A 22,105-nucleotide genomic window follows, 5' to 3' on the forward strand; every position below is an offset into this window, starting at 1 on the left:
TTAGTTTACATCTTAAGAATCAGCAGTCATGAGCACCTTTGCGACTGTAACTGGACACTAAGATTCTCTCTTCTTTCAATTGCCTCAGATCGGAGAAAGAGCTCAGGGAGCAAGGTCAACCCCAGTCTGTCCCCCAAATCTGCCTGCCAAGAGCATTTGATGGAGCAGTTGAGGCAGAGATGTTACAGAACAAAACTACGATCCCTTTGTCCTCTGGCCACTTAGGGAGAAGTACGCCGACCACTCACCACTGAGTGCGGGATTCCTCTGCCCACTCTCCCATTGGTCATAAGACTTGTGGTGGAAGGGAGGCTGGCAAGTGCTTTCAGCACGTGCTAGACGCCCAGCGCCTCCATCCTGACGTTTCATCCTCACCTCCCAGGAGACCAGCACCCTCAGTACCCTCCTGCCTCCCGCTCCACCCATTTTGTACACAGTCAGGGCTCAGGGCTGTGACTCTAACCAGAAAGCAGAGGTGCGACAGGAGGAGGTGGGAAGAGAGGCTTGACAGACGTATCCTCGCAGCTTCAACTTCACCCACCAACTCCAAACTGCCACGATGGTCCTTGGGCTTGGCAGCAAGCCAGAGGAGGCTGTCGACCCCATTGGTTACACCTCGAGGGGACGGCCAAACAAGGCGCGTGCTGGTTGGGAGGAACCGGACCAATGAGGAGGCGGCAGGGCTGGCACGCTGAAAGTCTCGCGTTATTTGCGGCCATCTCCTGCGTGTGGTGCTTCTGGTGCTTGACGGCGAGCTACAGTCGACACCTGCCTCGCCTGCCGTGACTACCACCGCCGCCGCCACCGCGACCCGGTTGATAAATCGTCGCCACCCCAGGTCCGGTGGCCACCCAGATCGCGACATGAGCTCCCCAGATGATGAGGTGTCTGTTTCGGGAGCGGGTTTCAGCTCAGAGTGTGGGGAGCAGACCAGCGGCCTTGAGGCCGGCTCCGCAGGCCCGCAGGGACCCAGCCTTATCCCCGAGGCTGGGGCACTGCGAAGCTGCGAGGGTGAGGGCGGGGATGGCTTCCCAGACCCTGAGGGCTTCGAGTCAGAGCGGGAGCTGCTGGAAGCGGGAGGGCCAGGGCTGTGGGGCTGGGAAGGCCGGCCTGGGTCCCTGGCCGACGAACAGGGGGACGCCCTGCAGCTGGCTGACGAGTCAGTGGCGGCCATCCTGCAGCAGCTGGCCAACCTGAATTTGCTGGGCACCTGTGCTTACCTGTCCCAGGAGAGCTATGTGGTCGGCGAAGTGTCTGCCTTGTGGAATCTCGAGGCGCGTCCCCGCAGTCGAGGCAGTGCCACCCAGAGGTGTGGGGAAGCGGCACAGGCTGAGGCCGGCCCTCTCCACGTCGGTGGGAACCCTAAGAGAGGCACTAGAAGTAGGTTGAACGTGGCTGTGGATCGCCAGTGGCCCCCCTCAGAAAGCCAAGCTGAGCTGCTGTCCGACCCCAAGTCCTCTGATGAGTTCAGTGAGATAGAGCGGATGAGGGTGAGCATTTATCCCAAAGACGGAGGCCAGGCCACGCTCAACAGCCCTGAGGATCCTGGGAACACACCCAGACGCTTGCATGTCCAAGGCAGGGAGAATCTCCTTAACGTGCCAGGCACTTGCCAGTCCTCGGCTCCACAAGGATTAATTTCGGTTGTGGAAAGGGAGGGCAGGCAGGGCGATGCAGAGCAGGAGGACACCTCTCCCCCTAAGAAAATGCAGAGCGTGCTCTGGGGGAAGGGGGGCAGCCTGCCCAGCTACCCGGGAGTGGCAGTAGTATCATTTACTGCAGCTGCCGCTACAGGCAGCAGGCCGCGGCCCACTCCTAGGAGGAAGGGGGTCCAGGAGAAGAAATCCCTTGGGGGCATCTCCAAACCTGCTGTGGAGAGAAACTTCCCTTCCTGGGGGCAGGGAATCTCGGCCACTCCCCTGGAACTGGCCACCTTTCCCCCAATCTCTGGCATCCCACTACTCGGGAGGTCCAAGAAGTATGCCTTGGTCCCTTTGGGAGCTGAAGAGTCCAAGCACACCGGCGCTGGGAAGAAACCCGTGGCTCGGCGGGCCCGGGAGTCGGTGGCAGCAGTGGCGGTGTCAGGAGCAGACAACGACCCAAATAGAGACCCATTCCCAAAAGGCCAAGTGAGTAGGCCAGACACCTCCTCTCTCCCCACTCTTCCCCCTCCCACCCTCCCCAGGGCACAGGTCTTCACCCGGTGCTCCTTCTCTCCATCCCTCAGGGGTCGTCATTGGGTGGCTCTCGGTCACTGGGTCATTAGGATGCCAGATTGGTGTCCTTTCACTAGGGACAAACGTTAAGGTAGCACTTTGGGTGTGCTGAGCTCGGTTCTCCACCTTTGTCCTATTTCCAGCCTCCTCCACGAGGCTGGGTCTGGAGTGGAAGGGAGAGCTGGTAGCTGAATTGATTTGAGGGGACCCCTTAAAAGCTTCACAGAGCTTCGGTGTTTAGACACATCACTTTCCTGAATCCTACTTCCTAACTCTTCCCCAAACCTTCTTTGCAGGGGCCTCAGGCTTTCTCAGTGCCACATGTTGTCCCCAGCTCAGTTCTGCCTACAGGCCTGGGGCTGACTGACAGAGAATGTGCTAAAGAGATCAGCCTTTCAATACTCTTTCCGATTCCCTGCCTCAGCTCTGTCTTGAATCACATGAGCTCTCACAAACACAGACATATAAATGCACTGGTACACACACGCACACGCACACACATATCCTTACACCAGCTTAGTGAGAAATCTTGTTTGTAGCTTACCACTGACAGGCCATGGCCATCTTCTCCATCGCTGCATCATGGAGAACCTGGCAGGGCCAACCTCAACATCAGAGGCACACAGGATTCAAGAAACTCAGAGCCCGTGGCCATGAACAAGGGAGAAGTCAGGCCCAGAGGGCCTGGCCCATCACGTGAGTGTCCTGGGTTTTGATATGGGGGAGGAGGCCAGGGGTGAGGGCAGAAACCTCTGTCTCTGACTCACTCTCTCTTCTGGGGGCTCAGCCTTGCTCTCAGGCCACTTCTCCCATGAGAAACAGGGTGTCACCAGGGCTGGACCTGGTCCCATCACCTTCTGTGTAGAATTTGTTTGGCAGGGGTGATCGGTGGCAGTGCCCCAACAGCTACTCTGGGCGTAGACCTGCAGGCTAATAGCCTTTTCTGTGAAGTGCTGTTCGCCCACATTGCTCTCCCAGGTGCTGGCTGTGGCTGCCGCTCTGGGAGGCTCGAATGCAGAGCCTCCATCATGGTGAAATGGCTGCCCTAAGGAATAGAGGGGCAGGCCCAGAGAGAAGTTTTGCGCTGCCTCCCAGGCAGAGCAGGGGAGATGTGATGCTAGCAGAGGGTGGTACTGCCTCACCTCACGTTAGAGCCTGCTTGGCGGTTTCCACCTCACTGGGAACCTGGGAAGCTGGATTGTGTGTCCTTTCCCTCTCAGGTGACCAGGAACCAACTGACCATGGCCCAAGACCGAAAAGGCAGCAGCAGCCACGCAGAAGGCAGGGCTGTCCTCGGGTAATGTTTCTTCTGGCTCCTATGAATGCACACCCAAACACCATGGTGGGATCTGAGTCCAAGTGCAACTGACTTGTGTGGGCCAACCCCGCCCCTATCCCACACCCCAGGGAGGGAGCCCACCTCCATTCCACTGAGGAATGTCTTTCCCTTGCCAGTCTAGACACCTGGCTTTGGGATGAGGACCCGGGGAAGAGGAGAGGAGGAGGAGAGGGGAGGCGGGTGTATACTAACCATTTCTGTTCCTCCTTTGTCTGCTGGCCTAGTGTCTGGCGCTACAGAGAGAAATAGACGACCTTAAGGAGCAACTTGGTATGAGGAACCAGGGACAGAGAGCAGCGGGTTCTTAGTGCAGAATCGGGGTGGGCCCTTGGGGTGAGGAGGGCTGCAGGTGCAGGGGGCCTCGTAGGGATCAGCATTCCTGTGGGGAGGAGAACCTATCAAGCCTGTCCGTGGAGTGTGCGGTGCATGTTCAGCTGGGCGTGCGGACAAGTAGCAAAGTACTGTGTGGACTGCGTGCACACTCTGCCAGCCAGACGAGTCCTAGAGACCTCCTTCTAATAGGACTTGTAGAGATGCCCTGTTGATCTGGTGTGGCCTCTAAGGGTCTTGTTGGATTGTTTGTGAGACAATTTTTGAATGGTTTGGGCATGGCCCTGAGCTTGAGAGCTGCTGGCACATTATGTTTCCTTTTAGGAAATGGCTCCATATTAACTACCAGTAGTGGGGAGTGATCAGGCCCAGAGCACTTTGCATCGGGGCTGGGGGTATGTGTGTTTCAGGTTGCAGGGCTAGGTGGTTCCCCACCGGGACAGGGGCACAGGCTTCTATGTCCGTCTGTCTGGAGCACCTGTTTATGCCTCTCCCTGTTGCAGCCTCCATGCGGTACCTGGCTGACAAGTTCCAGATCGTTTGACGTGAGTGTTACACACTGCATACCCCTTCCCACAACGTTGGCTGTTGAGCAGGGCTGTGGGCTGCCCTGGCTTGAGGTTCTTCCCTGACTCTGCTGTTTTACAGGTTGAGTCCAGTATCTTCCTGCAAGAGGAGCAGCTGTTACCTCCCGGGCCGGCGAGCTGCGGCTAAGCTTGTTGCCTCTCGTTCTGCCTCCACCAGGGCATCCTCTGCCCTTGTTTGCCCCCTCTCTGCCCCAGTTTCACAGCAGTTTTTGATTAAAGGACTTCTCATATTCTGTGCTCTACCCTCTCTCTCGGAGGTAGGGGTAGGCGGAGTGGGGCAAGGCCTGGTGGGGAGCCACTCATATCAGAGCCTGTTGCAGAGCAGTACTTCTGGCATCCTGCGGTGGGGATTCTGGGTCAGCCTCTGCTACCATCCAGGCCAGCAGGGCACCAGAGTGCCCCTGGTCTGGGTTCACTGAGGGCCTTGTATGGCCACATTGACCCATCCTCCCATTCCCTTAAAGGCTTCTTCTAGTTCTTTAAATTCGCTCCTCTGGGATTTGCCGGTTCCCATCCATCGTTGACATTCTGCCTCCCCATTGGAAGGAACTCATGACTCACAGAGCTCCATCCCATCCTGCTTGCTGCACTGGATTCATGTCCTAATTACCCTGACCACTCTATTTTCCATTGGAGTACCCTCGATCCCTCCCCTGAATTGCCATTGGTGACCTTGCGTGCACCTGTAGTTCAGCAGGTGGAAACAGGCACAGGTGCCCTCATCTCCCCCTTCCCAGGCTCTGCCCTCTCATTGGAGTCCCTACTGCCCGTACCATCCCCACCCCCGCCCCACTCCCACCTTGCATGCTGGAACCTGCACACAGTCCTCATCTCCTCTTTAGCCCTCACCCCTGAGACTCAGGCACCAATAGTTTCGCTTCTCCTTTGGATTCAATGAAGGACTTTGGCATGAAGCCTGGACCCAGTGACCTGGGGAGCAGGAGGGAACGTACAGGGAACACAGGAGACAGGCTAGTCTCTGGACTGGACGTCAGGAGACGCATCTGTTTGGTGCCAACCTGGGTCAGACTGCACCCTGCCAGCTAGAGATGGATGGTGGTCTTTTGTGTTTTCACATTCTTCCTGCCCTAGAAAGTGAACAAGGGGTTATGTTCACACCGTCACACCTCCACTTCCCTGAGCTTCTATACTTCCTCACCCTGGTGACCAAAGTCCCAGGCCCCTCTCTGTCCAAGGGTGGTGCTGATGCTGGTGCTGAACTTCTCCCCGGGCACAACTTACCTACATGTCTCGGTGGGCAGAGACCTCTCAGCTGGATGGTCTCTGGCAAATTTACTCACTCGGACAACAGCGAGATGGGCTACACCACCAGGCAATAACCACTGGATCAGCTGCAAACTAAGTGATCAAGCCCACCTGCTCCAGGGAGGGGTTTGAGTGGAAGGAGTAAGTCCCACACATGTTCTTTTCCGACCCTGAGGTCTCTGCGGGTCCCAACCCTCCTGCTCTGTCCACCTGACCTCATGCCATGAGCCCCGGAAGGAAGTCACCATGAGAGCATAGGGGAAGGGTGGACCCAAGTGCTCCCCATTGCTCAGGTGCAGTCACCCCTAACTCCCCACAAGTAACCCAGGTTGGGGGGGTTCTCCTGTTTCTAAGATGGGCAGCCATATCCCATGTACCCTTCCCATTTTTACCCATCCACACCCTCAGCAGTTGGCAGACATCACAGAATTGCAAGTTAGGATCCAGTGCCTCCTCCAGCGACTCCAACATTTTGAGATGTCCTGTCCTGAGGTTTGGTGAACTGCATCCTCTCCTTCTATGTTTTGGTAATGTGACAACATCCCTTGAATAAAGCAGATCCGACCCTTGCTTTGGCTCACTCAATGCCTTACCGGATCTGGACCAGTCTCTTACTTCCATTACTGCCTGAATCACATCTTTCTGCCTCAAGGGGCATTATCCCTGATGACTTTTATTCACACAGAGAGATGCCCAGGCACAAGCTTTGAATGTGCTACCCACCATCAAACCCTCTTTTGTGAAATAAAACCATGGTGTTTCAGGAAGGGAGTCAGGCAGAACCTACCCTCACTTCACTCAAATACAAATGTGTCCCTCTGAGTCACAGGCTGACACAGCCCTGGGGTCTTGGCTAAGAGAAGGAAGTCCTCCTCAAACTTCAGGGTGGGGGGGGGGGAAATTGAACACAGATTTCAGACCCTGTCTTGGGTGCCCTAACAAGTAGTCTGGCAGACTGAGCTGGGACACTCCGGGAAATAGCATTTGCAGGAAAATCTATGTCATGGGGCTGATGGAACAGTATTTGATGGAGACCTTGTAAGAACACAGACTTACCAACCATACTTGTCATAGAGCCTGACAGGCCCCTTTCCACCCAAGGGCAGAGAGACATCCAGGCTGCAGGAGTGTAGGCTGGTCAGCTGGCTAGGGCAGGGAGGATATGAAAGCTCCAAGGACTGGACCATCCATCTCTAGCTGTCAGGGTGCACTCTGCCCCAGATTGGCACCAGACGCCTCTCCTGACTTCCAGCTCAGCAACTAACCTGAGCATTTCTCCTGTATTCCCTGTACCTTCACTCCTGCTCCCCAGTTCACTGGGTCCAAGATTCATCCTCATGCCCTTTACTGAACCCGAGGAAGTGGGAGCAAAAGTTTTGGTGCCTGAGTCTCAGGGGTGAGTGCTAAACAGGAGAGGGGGAGAGTATGCAGGTTCCTGCTTGCAAGCTGGTACTGGGGGGTGGGGTGGGGATCCACTGAGAGGGTAGGGCCCAGGAAGGGGGAAGATGAGCAAACCTGTGCCTGTTACCACCTGCTTAAGTAAACATGCAGGCAAGGTCATGGATGACAAGCCAGGGGAGGGATCGAGGGTGCTCTGACAGGAAAGCAGAGTGGTCAGGGTAAGCAGGACAATGAGTGCAGTGAGGGAAGGGTGAAAGACTGGAGCTCTGTAAGGGGGTCATGAGTTCCTTCCGACAGGGAAGCAGAGTGGCAGCAATGAATGGAAACTGCTAAACCCCAGAGGAGGGTGTTTAGAGAAATAGAAAGGGCCTTCAGGCAAAAGGGAGGACGTGCCAATGTGGCCAGACAGAGGCCACACAGAACACAGACTGGGGGCGCTCCGCTGGTCTGATGGCCTGGATGGTAGCAGAGGCTGACCCAGAGATCCCAACACTAATTCCAGAGGTACTGTTCTGGAAAATGTTCTGATGTGGAACAGCTCCCCACCAGGCCTCGTCCCACTCCCTTAACCCCTACCCCCCAGAGACAGGGCAGAACACAGAACATGAGAAGTCCTTTAATCAAACACTGCTGTGACACTGGGCAGAGAGGGGGCAAAACAAGGGGCAGAGGATGCCCTGGTGGAGGCAGAACAAGAGGCAACAAGCTTGGCTATAGCTCGCCGGCCTTGGAGGTCAACTGCTGCTCCTCTTGCAGGAAGATACTGGACTCAACCTGTAAAACAGCAGAATCAGGGAAGAGCCTCAAGCCAGGGCCAGCCCACAGCCTTGCTCAAGAGCCAACGTTGTGGGAAGGGGCATGCAGGGTGTAACACTCACTTCAAACGATCTGGAACTTGTCAGCCAGGTACCGCTTGGAGGCTGCAACAGGGAGAGGCATAAACAGGTGCTCCAGACAGACGGAATAGAAGCCTGTGCCCCTGTCCCCGTGGGGAACCACCTAGCCCTGCAACCTGAAACACACATACCCCCAACCACGATGCAAAGAGCTCTGGGCCTGATCACTCCCCGCTACCGGAATTAAATGTGGAGCCATTTCCTAAAAGGAGACAAAATGTGTCAAGAGCTCTCAAGCTCCGGGCCATGCCCAAACCATTCAAAAACTGTCTCGCGAACAATCCAACAAGACCCTTAGAGACCACAACAGATCAACAAGGCGTCTCTACAAGTCCTATCAGGAGCTCTCTAGGACTCGTCTGGCTGGCAGAGTATGCACGCAGTCCACACAGTACTTTGCTACTTGTCCGCACGCCCAGCTGAACATGCACCGCACACTCCACGGACAGGCTTGATAGGTTCTCCTCCCCACAGGAATGCTGATCCCTATAAGCCCCCCTGCACCTGCAGCCCACCCCACCACAAGGGCCCACCCTGCTTCTGCACTAAGAACCTGCTGCTCTCTGTCCCTGGTTCCTCATACCAAGTTGCTCCTTAAGGTCGTCTATTTCTCTCTGTAGCACCAGACACTAGGCCAGCAGACACAGGAGGAAGAGAAATGGTTAGTATACACCCGCCTCCCCTCTCCTCCTCCTCTCCTCTCCCCCGGGCCCTCCATCCCAAAGCCAGGTGTCTAGACTGGCAAGGGAAAAACTTTCCTCCGGGGAAAGGAGGTGGGCTCCCTCCCTGGGGTTCGGGATGGGGGTGGGGGGGGCCCACACATGTCAGTTGAACTTGGACCCAGATCCCACCATGGGGTTTGGGTGTGCATTTCCAGGAGCCAGAAGAAGTATTACCCGAGGACACCCCTGCCTTCCGGGTAGCTGCTGCTGTCTTTTCGGTCTTGTGGGGTGGTCAGTTGGTTCCTGGTCACCTGAGAGGGAAAGGACACACAATCCAGCTTCCCAGGTTCCCAGTGAGGTGGAAAGGGCCAGGTCGGGTCTAACCTGAGGTGAGGCCATACCACCCTCTGCTAGCATCAAGCCTCCCCTGCTCTGCCCGGCAGGCAGTCCAAATCTTCTCTCTGGGCCTGCCCCTCCTTTTCCTTAGGGGCAGCCATTTCACCACGATGGTCGGCAAAGACTCTGGTTCTGGGTTCGAGCCTCCCAGAGTGGCAGCCACAGCCAGCACCTGGGAGAGCAATGTGGGCAAACAGCACTTCACGGAAAAGGCTATTAGCCTGCAGGTCTACGCCCAGACTAGCTGTTGGGGCACTGCCACCGATCACCCCTGCCAAACAAATCCCACACAGAAGGTGAGGGGGCCAGGTCCAGCCCTGTTGACACCCTGTTTCCCATGGGAGAAGCGGCCTGAGAGCAAGGCTGAGCCCCCAGAAGAGAGAGAGAGAGTCAGAGACAGAGGTTTCTGCCCTCACCCCTGGCCTCCTCCCCACATATCAAAACCCAGGACACTCACCTGAGGGGCCAGGCCCTCTGGGCATGACTCCTCCCTTGTTACTGGCCATGGGCTCTGAGTTTCCTGAATCCCGTGCCCCTCTGATGTAGAGGTTGGCGCTGCTGTGTTCTCCATGATGCATCCATGGACAAGATGGCCCTGGCCTGTCAGTGGTCAGCTAAAAACAAAAATTTCTCACTAATCTGGAGTAAGGGTGTGTGTGTGTGCACACGAGCGTGTGTGTACCAGTGCATTTATATGTCTGTGTCAGTCTGTGTGAGAGCTCGAGTGATTCAAGACGGAGCTGAGGCAGGGAATTGGAAAGAGAATTGAAAGGCTGATCACTTTAGCAAATTCTCTCTCAGTCAGCCCCAGGCCAGTAGGCAGAGCTGAGCTGGGGTCAACAGTTTGGCACTGAGAAACCTGGGCACCCTGCAAGGAAGGTTTGGGGAAGAGCTAGGAAGTAGGAAGCAGGAAAGTGATGCATCTAAACACCGAAGCTCTGTGAAGCTTTTAAGGGGTCCCCTCAAATCAATTCAGCTATCAGCTCTCCCTTCCACTCCAGCCCCAGCCTCGTGGAGGAGGCTGGAAACAGGCCAAGGGTGGAGAACCGAGCCCAGCACACCCGAAGTGCTACCTTAACGTTTGTCCCTAGTAAAAGGATCCCAATCTGGCATCCTAATGACCCAGTGACCGAGGGCCACCCAATGACGACCCCTGAGGAATGCAGAGAGGGACAAGGGGTGAAGACCTGTGCCGTGGGGAGGGTGGGAGGGGGAAGAGTGGGGAGAGAGGAGGGGTCTGGCCTACTCACTTGACCCTTTGGGAATGGGTCTCTATTTGGGTCGTTGTCTTCTCCCGACACCGCCATTGCTGCCACCAACTCCTGGGCTCGCCTAGCCACGGATTTCTTCCCAGCACCGGTGTGCTTGAACTCTTTGACTCCCGAAGGGACCAAGGCCTCCTTCTTGGACCTCCTGAGCAGCGGGATGCCGGAGATTGGGGGGAAGGTGGCCGGTTCCAGGGGAGTGGCCGAGACTCCCTGCCCCCAGGAAGGGAAGGTTCTCTCCATGGCAGGTTTGGAGATGCCCCCAAGGGATTTCTTCTCCTGGACCCCCTTCCTCCTAGGAGTGGGCCACGGCCCACTGCCTGTAGCGGCAGCTGCAGCAGCTGATACTACTGCCACTCCCGGGTAGCTGGACAGGCTGTTTCCCTTCCCCCAGAGCACGCTCTGCACTTTCTTAGGGGTAGAGATGTCCTCCTGCTCTGCACCGCCCTGCCTGCCCTGCTTTTCCACAACTGAAATTAATCCTTGCGGAGCCGAGGACAGGCAAGTGCCTGGCACGTTAAGGAGATTCTCCCTGCCTTGGACATTCGAGCGTCTGGGTGTGTTCCCAGGATCCTCGGGGCTCTTGAGCTTGGCCCGGCCTCCGTCTTTGGGAGAAATGCTCACCCTCATCAACTCTATCTCTCTAAACTCCTCAGAGGACTCGGGGTCAGACAGCAGCCCGGCTGGATTTTCTGAAGGAGGCCACTGGTGATCCACAGCCACGTTCAACCTACTCTTTGTGCCTCTTTTAGGGTTCCCCCAGGCCCGGCCCGCCTTGGGCCCGCCGACCCCGTTAGGGCCAGCCTCAGCCTGTGCCGCTTCCCCACACTTATGGGCGGCACCGCCTCGATGGCAAGGACGTTCCTCGAGGTCCCACAAGTCAGACACCTCGCCGACCGCGTAGCTCTCCTGGGACAGGTATCTGCTGATGCCCAGCACGTTCAGGTAGGCCATCTGCTGCAGGATGGCCGCCATTGACTCGTCAGCCAGCTGCAGGGCATCGCCCTGGTCGTCGGCCGGGAAGCCAGACCGGCCTTCGCGGCCCCACAGCACCGGCCCTCCCGCTTCCAGCAGTTCCCGCTCTGACTCAAAGTCCTCAGGGTCTGGGAAGCCACCCCCGCCCTCACCCTCGCTGCTTCCAGTTGCCCCCGGCTCAGGGCCAGGGCTGGGGCCGGGGCCGGGGCCGGGTCCCTGCGGGGCTGTGAAGCTGGCCTCAAGGCCGCTGGTCCGCTCCCCGCAGTCTGAGCCGAAACCCGCTCCCGAAACAGACACCTCATCATCTGGGGAGCTCATGTCGTGAGATGGATTGCTGCCAGATCTGGGGCGGTGATGATTTATCTGGGTCGCGGTGGCGGCGGTTCGGGCAGGTAAGGCGGGCGGTGTCTGGAGTGCGCAGTCAAGCACCAGCCGCACCACACGCAGGAGATGGCTGCAAATAACGCGAGGCTTTCAGCGCGCCAGCCCTGCCGCCTCCTCATTGGTCCGCTTCCTGCCAACCAGCATGCGCCTTGTTTGGCCGTCCCCGCGAGGTGTAACCAATGGGGTCGAGGGCCTCCGCTGGTTTGCTGCCCAGCCCAAGGGCCATCCCGGCAGTTTGGAGTTGGTGGGTGAAGGTAATCCTGCGAGTATACCTCTGTCAAGCCTCTCTTCCCACCTCCTCCTGTCCCACCTCCCCTTTACGCTTAGAGTCACATCCCTGAGCCCTGACTGTGTACAAAATGGGTGGAGCGGGAGGCAGGAGGGTACTGAGGGCGCTGGTCTCTGGGAGGTGAGGATGAAACGTCAGGATGGAGGCGCTGGACGCCTAGCACGTGCTGAAAGCACTTGCCAGCCTCCCTTCCACCACAAGTCTTATGACCCAATGGGAGAATGGGCAGAGGAATCCCGCACTCAGTGATGAGTGGTCGGCGTACTTCTCCCTAAGTGACCAGAGGACAAAGGGATCGTAGTTTTGTTCTGTAACATCTCTGCCTCAACTGCTCCATCAAACGTTCTTGGCAGTCAGATTTGAGGGACAGACTGGGGTTGACCTTGCTCCCTCAGCTCTTTTTCCAATCTGAGGCAATTGAAAGAAGAGAGAATCTCAGTGTCCATTTACACTTGCAAAGGTGCTCACGACTGCTGATTCTTGAGATGTAAACTAAAACAACTAATCAGGTTTCACACACTAGGAAGACAACCTTCCAAGAGCTTAACCATTCTGAGAGTGGGAGAAGTTAGGAGCAAACCTCTGTGAGGTAGGTGCAAGAAATCTATTTGGGAGGTAATTTGGCAGAATCTCTTAAAATCAACTTATACAGCAGGACCCAGTGCCTGGCACTCTTCTAAGTGCCATACATAAGTGGTAATGCTTCCTTGTGACACTCCTAGGACTATAGTACCAGGGATTACCAGCCTCTTACGGGGGAGGAAACAGGTACTGAGAGGTTCAGTCACTGAACCAAGGTCATTTGGCCTGTGTGGATCAGTGGTAGCATTAAAACCAAGCAATCTCACTCCAGAGCCCTTGCTTTGATCCAAAGATCTTAAAACTTAAAAAAAAAAAAAAAGGCCCCTTTTATTCTCTTCCAGCAAGTCTGCTACCTGGCACACCCTCTGTAAGTGAGGGTGTATTTCTAAAATCTCTATTTTACGCCATTGGTCTATTTGTTAAATGGCAGTGCCACACAGTTTTGATTACTGTAGCTTTGTAATATTTTGAAATCAGAAAGTGTGAGTTCTCTACTTTTTTCTTTTTCCAAATTGCTTTGCCTATTAAAGATCTCTTTAGATTCTATTTAGACTTTAGGATGAAGTTTTCTTTTTCTGTAAAATATGCCACTGGAATTTTGATAGGGTTTGCAGTGTGTAGATCAATCTGAGTAGTGTGTTAGAAGAACAGGTCCAATGGAGTGTGTGTGTGTTTGTGTGTGGAAAAGAATTGACTCATTCAATTATACAGGCTGGTAAGTCCCAAGATCTAGAGGGTGACTTGGCTAGCTGGAGACCCAGAAGAGCCAGTGGTTTAGCTCTAGTCCAGGTTAGAAGGCCTAAGAACCAAACCAATAGAGCTGATATTTCATTTTGAGTCTAAAGTCAGTAAAAGTAGCTGATGTCCCAGTCCTAAGGCTTTCACACAGGAGGAATTCTCTTACATGAGGAAAGTTTGCCTTTTTTGCTTTATTGAGACTATCAACTGATTAGGTAAAGTCCACCCACATTATCGGCGGGGAGGGGGATTTGTTTTATCCAGTTTACCGATTTAGATGTTAATCTCATGGAAAAGCACCCTACAGAAGCACCCAGAATAATGTTTGACTAAATATCTAGGCACTCTGGACCAGTCAAGATGACACATAAAATTAACCATCTCAGATAGTGTGGACCTCTTAACAATATTTAGTATTCCAGTCTGTGTAGACAGATGTCTTTCCATTTATTTGTGTTTCCATTTATTTGTATTTCTTTCAGCAATGATTTGTAGTTTGTAGTGTACAAGTCTTTTGACTCCTCGCTTGAGTTCATTCCTCAGTATTTCATTCTTTTTAACGTTAATGTCAGTGGAATTGTTCTCTTAATTTCCTTTTCAAATTGTTCTTTGTTAGTGTTTAGTGATAAAACTGAATTTTGTTTCTTGACTTTGTGTCCTGGAACTTTGTGCGTGTGTGTAATCTTTTGGGTGTTCCATGTACAAAATCATGCTATATGCAAATGGAGATAATTTTACTTCTTTCTGATTTGGATGCCTTTAATTTCTTCTTCTTTCTTAAGTGCTCTGGCTATGACTTCCAGTATGTTGAATAGTAATGGTGAGAGTAGGCTTCCTTGTCTTGTTCCTTACCTTAGAAGAAGAACTTTCAGTTTTGCACCACTGAGTATGATGTTCATTGTGGACTTTACTTATATGGCTTTTATTATGTTGAGGTAATTTCTTTCTACTCCTAGTTCTTTGAGTGTTTTTATCATGAAAGAAGGTTGAATTTTTATGCCTCTATAGAGATGATGATGTGATTTTTGTCCTTCATTCATGTTAATGTGTTTTATTCCTTTGATTAATTTTTGTATGTTAAACTATCCTTGCATCCAAGGGATAAATCCCATTTGACTGTGGCACATAGTCCTTCTAACGTGCTGTTGAGTTCGTTTTGCTAGTATTTTGTTGAAGATTTTTGCGTCTGCATTCATCTGGGAAACTGGCCTGTAATATTCTTTTCTTTTGGTGCCTTTGATATCAGGGAAAAATGAGTTTGATAGTGTTACCTTTCCTTCAACTTTTTTGGAACCATTTGAGAAAGATTGGTCTTAATTCCTTAAATGTTTGATGGAATTCTCCATTGAAACTATCTGTTCCTGTTTTTTTGTGGGGGAGTTAGTGATTACTGTTTCAATCTCATTATTGGTCTATCAGGTTTTCTATTTCTCCTTGATTCAGTTCTGGTAGATTGTGTGTTTCTAGGAATTGATTCACTTCTTCTAGGTTGTCCAGTTACTTCCCAAACAATGGTTCATAATGTTCTCTTATAATCCTGTTTGTTTCTGGGACATTGGTTTAATATCCCATCTTTTATTTCTGATTTTAGTTATTTTCATCTTTTTCTCTTAATCTATCTAAGTATTTGTCAGTTTTCTTGATCTTTAAAAAACCAAATACAGTTATGTTGATTTTTTTCTGTTGTCTTTTCTGTTCTTTATTTTTTATCTCTGCTTTAATCTTTATTATTTCCTTCCTCTGCTGGCTTTGGTTTTCATTTGTTCTTTTTCTAGCTCCTTGAGGTGTAAAATTATATAGTTGATTTGTGATCTTTCTTCCTTTTTAATGTGCACATTTATAGTTATAAAGTCCCAGCATTGCTTTCGTTGTACCCCGTAAATTTTGTCATGTTGTGTTTTCATTTCTTCTGTCTCAAGATGTTTTCTAATTTCCCCTGTGCCTTCTTTTCTGACCCATTGATTGCTCAAGTATACGTTGTTAAACTTTGGTACATTTGTGGATTTTCCCATCTTCCTTGTGCTGTTGCCTTCTGGTTTCATTTACTGTGATCAGAAAAGATACCGTGTGTAGTTTCAGTTTTCTTGAAGTTGCTAAGGCTTGTTCTGTGGTTTAACATGTAGTTTATGCTGGAGAATGTTCCATTTATATAGGGGGATTTGTATTTCACTGTTGTCGGATGGATTGTTCTGCATATGTTGTTAAGTTCAATTGGTCTGGAGCCTTGTTAGGTCCTCTATTTGCTTGTTGATCTACTGTTTGGTTGTTTTTATCCATTATTGAAAGTGGGATATCAAAGTGTCTTACTGTTATTGTGTGGCAATCTATTTCTCCCTTCAAATATGTCAACATTTGCTTTCTAAAGTTAAGAGCTCTGAGGTTTGGTGCCTAAATTTGTGTAATTGTTATATTATGTTGATGAATTGACCCTTTTAGCATTATATAATGTCCTTTGTCACTTATTGCTGTTTTTTATTGAAAATCCATCTTACCTGATATTAGTATAGCCATTCCTGCTCTCATTTTGCATGGAAAATCTATTTCCATTCTTTAATTTTCAGCCTCTGTGTGTTCTTAGACCTAAAGCGAATCTCCTGTAGACAGTGTATATGGATTCTGTTTTTTCCCTAATCATTCAGCAAATCTATGTATCTTGGGAAGTTTACTCCATTGACATTTAAGGTAACTATTGATAGGATGGACTTTACTACCAGTTTGTTAATTATTTTCCATATGTCTTGTAGCTTTTTTTGTCCCTCCTTTCATCTCTTATTGCTTTCCCTCCAATTTCGTTGATTTTCTTTTTTGTAGTGATATGTATTAATCCCCTTCTTATTTCCTTTTTTATATATTCTACAGATATTTTCCATGTGGTTACCTTTGGAGTTATATAAAACCTCTTTAAGTTATGCACTATTTTAAATGGCTGAAACCAGCTGCAGTTACATATAAAACCTGAATTCTTTCCCAGTTCGCTCCATTTTTATGGTATTAATAACATATATCTTTATATATTGTATACCCTTTAATATAGGTTTATAATTATTTTTATGTCTTTCTTATTTAATTCTATTCACCAAAACTCTCATAGTGTTTGGTCCATGTATTTGTCTTTACCAGAGAACCTTATATTTTGACATGGCTTCAGAGTGCTGTTTACCTTCCGTTTGTATCAATTGGAAGGACTTCCTTTAGCCTATCTTGTGGAGCAGGTCTAGTGGTAAAGAACTCCATCAGCTTTTGCTCATCTGGGAACGTTTCCAGTCTTGTGGAAGTGGGGCCCAGTATCTGAGACGGCTGTGCAAGTGCAGTATTGGAGGGTTGTGTGGGTGAGGGTGTCTTCCTTTCATCTCTCTTTGCCTCTGCCTCTCTTCCTGTGTTCTCTTGCATGATAAGACTTTCTATGTAGAAAGAGTAAAATGCACATATGAACTTAAAAATAACCTAACTGCCCTAAACTACAGTTTTGGTTGGCACAGAACTCACTTTCTGAAGAACCACATACAACTGTTTGACCAGGGGTTTCATCACCACATACCTAAGAGTAACAACTTTTCAACCTGCCATAGCTTTACCATTATGGCTCCAAGTCCAATCCTTCCTATTCAGCCAATTCTAAAACTTTAGATTCTGTAACTTACAGCTTGCACTTTGAGGTACCAAATTCTAAATCAATTAGAATCTGAATTTAGCTCCAGTAACAGGGACTCCAAAAACAGTAGCTTAAACAAATTAAGTAAATTTTTTTTTCTATTTGAGGAAAAGTCTGAAGATGGGCAGTCAAAGGCTGAAATAGTACTTCATGATGTTTTCAGAAATTCAGACTCCTTTTGTATTTCTGCTCAGTGTGAGAATGATCATTTATTTAGCCTTCACGAGATGGCTGCCTGAGCTTCATCTTTCACATCTGTCTTCAAGGCAGCAGAGAGGAAGAGAAGGTAAAGAACAAAAGGAGACTGGTCAACTGATTCAGCTCTCCCACTCAGGTTTCTTTGCCATAAAATATGTTTGTATCAGCATTTAGGTACTTTTATTTCATTGCTAGTTTTAGCAGAGTATACCGTCAAAGAATGATATATCCAGTGTGGATTTGGCAGTGGTACATCAAAACAGATGTTAAACAAAGAGCACGCAATCTGCAAAGAGATTTATAATAATAATTTAAAGCTTCATGATCTAGGATCATTCCAATTTAAAACACTATGAAATGAAATCAACTTCTGATGGTAAGAAAAGAAATATAGGGCAAGAAGAAAACTAGCATTTGTTGAGTTAAGAGTATGAGCTTTCCATAAGATAGATATTGTTCTTCAGTGGGAAACCTTGCAGATACAAAATAAAATCCAAATATTTGGTCATGTAATACAAATTTTACCTGAAATAAAGCCAAAGCCATAGATTCTGGCTCTGGCTTGTCAGCTATTCCTGGCACTAACATATCTGCAGAAGCATCTGGCCAATTTGTACCTAGTGACGCTTTATGCATGCTAATGGGGTTCAGGTAAAATGAACCTGTGTACAGAGCATTCTCCACCCTGGGGGAGTTATCAGTATACCGTAGGAGTTCATATTTTTGTTTCCTTATAGTAATTCAAATGTACCTCCTGCTGGGATTTTTATTTTGCAAAATGAATCTGTGTCCTCTACTTACACTTAACAACAACAACAATAATAATAGTAAAAACTCTAGCTTTAAAGAGTTGACATTTACCACTCAAGATGTGGGACATACTGAGGTCACATTGCTTTCTGAGGAATCTACCCCACAGCTCTATGTACTCACTTCTAATTATGTCTCACTGGCCAGAATTTAGTCCTGTGCTTATACCTCTCTGAGGAAGCCTGGGAAATGTAACTTTTTAACCTGCACATATTGCTGCTCTCAACAAAATCAGTTTGTTAACAAGGAAGAAGGAAAGAAAAAATCTCATGGGGGCAACTCTAACTAGTTGGACAGAAGGGAATTTATCCCTTGCAGAATTGTTAGAAGGGCTATAGAAGAAACTTTGGGCAAAGCTCTCAGAAACATTGTTGCTTAATTGATCTGAAACCTCAGAAACACTGCCTCTATTGCCATCAGTGCCACGGAAACCATGACCTCTGCCCAGCAGTTTCTTCATGTTACAAATCAAAGCCTTCTGCAGAAATGCCCTAATGGTGAGAACCAAATCACAGGCATGCAACGGGTATTGGGAAATGTAGAATAAGAAAATTATCTGAAGAAGATGGGATACATAGTAGTGGTGAATGAGCATATTTCATTGATTCTAAGACAGGCCTTTTGTTTGTTTGGTTTGTTTACATTTTCATGTTTCTAAAGTGAGCATACATTTGACAGTGCCAGCTGTTGGTGATCTTCCAGTTTTATGATGTAGTTTTCGTTATTTATACGTACATGAAACACTGGGAAGACCCAGAGGGATCGGGTAGAGAGGGAGGTGGGGGGGGGGATCGGGATGGGGAATACATGTAAATCCATGGCTGATTCATGTCAATGTATGACAAAAACCTCTGCAATGTTGTGGGGTAATTGGCCTCCAACTAATAAAAATAAAAAAAAGAAAGCATCTCCACTGACACGGTGCAGATGGGGGTCTCCGTAGTTTGGAAGGAAATCCTGGACCCAACAGTGAAGCACTCTTTACAAATGTTGCATGTGGTGCAAAACTAGCAACACTGATAATTCTCAGTTGAAAGGGACTAATAAAATTCTATACTAAATAGAAAGAACTCGTGGAAATGTTATAAAATTTTTTTGATTTTTTGTGTATTTCTAAGACATTTACAAAATAAATGTAAATGATATGCTTCAATAAGAACAAGATAAGAACATCTAACTGATAAGGGATTGACTTGGTTGTACCATGGTCAGGAATTGAGCCTGAGGAAATCATTTAAAAGAAAAAAGAATTCTCTGTGTATAAAGAAGTTTGCTCACAGCAGTGTAGTTTATAAGGGCAAAAAACCCTGATAGATACTTACATTTTCATCACAAAAGCTACTAATCAAAAGTTTACTATCTGCCAAGCTCTTCCTCTGTCATTTCATTCTCACAACAGCCATGTGAAGTAGACACTAATTTTATCCCTATTTCATATGCGAGACACAAGCCTGTGATAACTTGTCCAAAGTCAAACAGCTAGTAGGTGGTGGAATCGGGATTTAAACTCTGGTCCAGGGGTTACAAATCTGTGTTATGCAGCTGTTAGAAAAAAGAAGTATGTTGCAATAAAAATAATATACTGCACTGTTCTAAGCAAGAACTCACGAAATCTGAAAGTATCTAAAAATGTATTAAAACAAGAATTTACAGAATGCGTTTCAGGCAACCAGTAGGTCCAATGGCTCTGGATCTTTCTTGGCTTATGGAACTTGTGTTAGTCTCTTCAAACTGCCCAAACCAAATACCACAGGCTGGATGGCTTAAACAAAGAACATTTAGTTTCTCACAGTTCGGGATACTAGAAATCCAAGATCAAGGTGCCAGCAAGTTCAACTCATGGTGAAAGCACTCCCTTGTATTGTAGTTCACCACCTTCTCTCTGTTTCTTCACATAACATTTCCTCTGGGTATGTATGGGGAAAGAGAGAGAGAGAGAGATCTCTGGAATCTCTTTCTCTTATAAGGATATCAGATCCTATGGGATTAGGGCTCCACTCTTACAACCTCTATGTGTGCTGTGCTTGGTTGTCCAGTCGTGTGTGACACTTGGCACCCCATGAACGATGGCCCACCAGGCTGCTCTGTCCATGGGAATTCTCCAGGCAAGAATACTGGAGTGGGTTGCCATGCCCTCCTCCAGGGGATCTTTCCATCACAGGGATCGAACCCAGGTGTCCTGCATTGCAGGCAGATTCTTTACCATCTGGACACAATGGAAGTCCAAGAATACTAGGGAAGGTAGCCTATCCCTCCTCCAGGGGAACTTCCCGACCCAGGAATCTAACTGGGGTCTTCTGCATTGCGGGCAGACTCTTTACCAGCTCCCTTAATTAACCCTAATTACCTCTCTAAAGGCTCCATCTCCAAATTCAGTCACATTGAGGGTTAAGGATTTAAGATAGGAATTTGGGGGCAACACAATTCAGCCCATAAAAGGACTCCTTTGAGAATCTAATGAGCTCCTTACACCCTCCAAGAAGACTGTATACATGCCTCCCACAACTTTGCACAGAATTTCAGGACGTTCTTGGACCCCAGGTTGAGAGCCACTGATCTAGATCACCTTTCTCTTTTTCCAGATGGAGAAACAGAGGTTCAGGAAGGGGAAGTGCTTTTCAGCAGGTTAGGAGAGAGGTAGGTCTCCTGATTCCTCATCAAGTGCTTGCCCTACCTTACTCTGCCTTGTGTTAGGCCTGTTAGGTCAACGATCCACAGTGACCACAAAACACTAGAGATTCTGTGGATGCAGTGAAGGGGAGTGCTTCACCTGGGATGCTCAAGTGAGTGAACAAGACTCTAGCTATAACTGACAGTAAATGGGGCAGATTTCATTGTTTCAAGTAGTTGTGAGTTTGGGAAATAGCTGCACCAAATTCAACACACATCCACAAGAGGTCTGATTGTGAAGAGATGGAGGTGCTTCTGTTCTAACTGATGACAAAGTGGGAACTGAAGGGGTATAGTTGAATTGTCTTCTGGCCTTGACATGGCACTGTCCCTCTACTCTCAGATTCCTCATTTGTACACCTCTCAGGAGGAGACATATGAGATTTCTGCGTCAGATTAACTAGCCCTAATATTTTGTATGTCTGTGATTCTGGGGCAGGAACCATGTGGGAAATATCCGTTGAGGCGTTTGGGTCCTAGAATTATGGGCAAATATTTTTTTTCCAAATGTCTTCTGATGGTGTCCTAGAATTAGCAATAAAGCAAATGTCATTTAAAGAGATGAAAAATCCATAAGAAGAATCTGAGAAGATCCTTTAGATACTCAGTCATTTAAAGTAAAGTCTCAACATAAATGTTTACTCAATTTTTGCTTCAGGCCCATCCTTATAAAGGGAGGTGAATTATGATAGCTGGAATTTAAAACAACAGGGTTAGAAGATGGAACAGTATTTTTAATAGGAAATGTTATTTTATTTTTAGGCAGAGAGGTGGCCCCAGAGAATGATTTTGTTTCATTTCATCAATCAAAGAGATTTGAAAAAATGACATTCTTCCTATTGGCCTTATCAATGCCACAAACCAGTGTGGAGCCTTCACTTGGACTACAAGTCTAGAAACTAAAGGAGGCGCACCCAATGTGGGGTGGAGGCTATCATTTCAGGAAAATTCTTCCAGTTTTGCTCCCTACAAAGAACAAGGGAAGGGCTTGAAGTGTTGTGCACACCCACCTACCGCTTCTGTGCCAGTGGAAGGTGAGAGGACACCCAGTCTAGGACATCAATGGTCTCAGTTTCTGTCTGAGGAGAAAGAGGAAGAAAAGAGCTGCTGCTGCGGGGAGCAGGGGTGAAGGCTGGTGTTAAGATAGAAGTGCCAAACGGGCAAGGGAGATGCAGCCCATCCAACCACCAGCACCAGCACCATCACCACCATGTTGGCTCAAATAAGCCCCTTAGACTCAGGGGTTAATAAGCTAATGACAAAGAACAGGAAGAACTCCGAAGGCATGGCATCTGGCCCTTCCCAACAAACAGCCTTAAACGATACTGCCCTCAGCTGGTCAAATAGGTATGTTACAATGCAGGCACATTACTCTGTATTTGGGGCCTTCATTTCTTTTTCTCAGGTTCTTGGTGCTCCACCTCTGAGAGGAAGTGGATGGGAAGGGAG

General features: G+C 49.0%; 2 protein-coding genes across 2 annotated transcripts; one reads left to right on the plus strand and one right to left on the minus strand.

Moving 5' to 3' along the window:
• Positions 1-863: 863 nt before the first annotated feature.
• On the plus strand, positions 864-4,429 carry LOC136154511 (uncharacterized protein CXorf49 homolog). The gene is made up of 3 exons (XM_065916772.1): positions 864-2,129; positions 3,437-3,497; positions 4,389-4,429. The coding sequence occupies exons 1-3, from the start codon at positions 864-866 to the stop codon at positions 4,427-4,429; spliced, it is 1,368 nt and encodes a 455-aa protein (XP_065772844.1).
• Positions 4,430-7,850: 3,421 nt separating this feature from the next.
• LOC136154512 (uncharacterized protein CXorf49 homolog) lies at positions 7,851-21,868 on the minus strand. Its single transcript, XM_065916773.1, has 8 exons — positions 21,842-21,868; positions 21,671-21,735; positions 10,344-11,787; positions 9,551-9,707; positions 9,266-9,364; positions 8,214-8,237; positions 8,025-8,059; positions 7,851-7,913 (listed from the first exon to the last, which is right to left on the minus strand). The coding sequence occupies exons 1-8, from the start codon at positions 21,866-21,868 to the stop codon at positions 7,851-7,853; spliced, it is 1,914 nt and encodes a 637-aa protein (XP_065772845.1).
• Between the last annotated feature and the right edge of the window lie 237 nt (positions 21,869-22,105).

The sequence above is a fragment of the Muntiacus reevesi genome, chromosome X, assembly GCF_963930625.1.
Source record: "Muntiacus reevesi chromosome X, mMunRee1.1, whole genome shotgun sequence".
In the NCBI taxonomy this organism is placed as follows: Eukaryota; Metazoa; Chordata; class Mammalia; order Artiodactyla; family Cervidae; genus Muntiacus; species Muntiacus reevesi.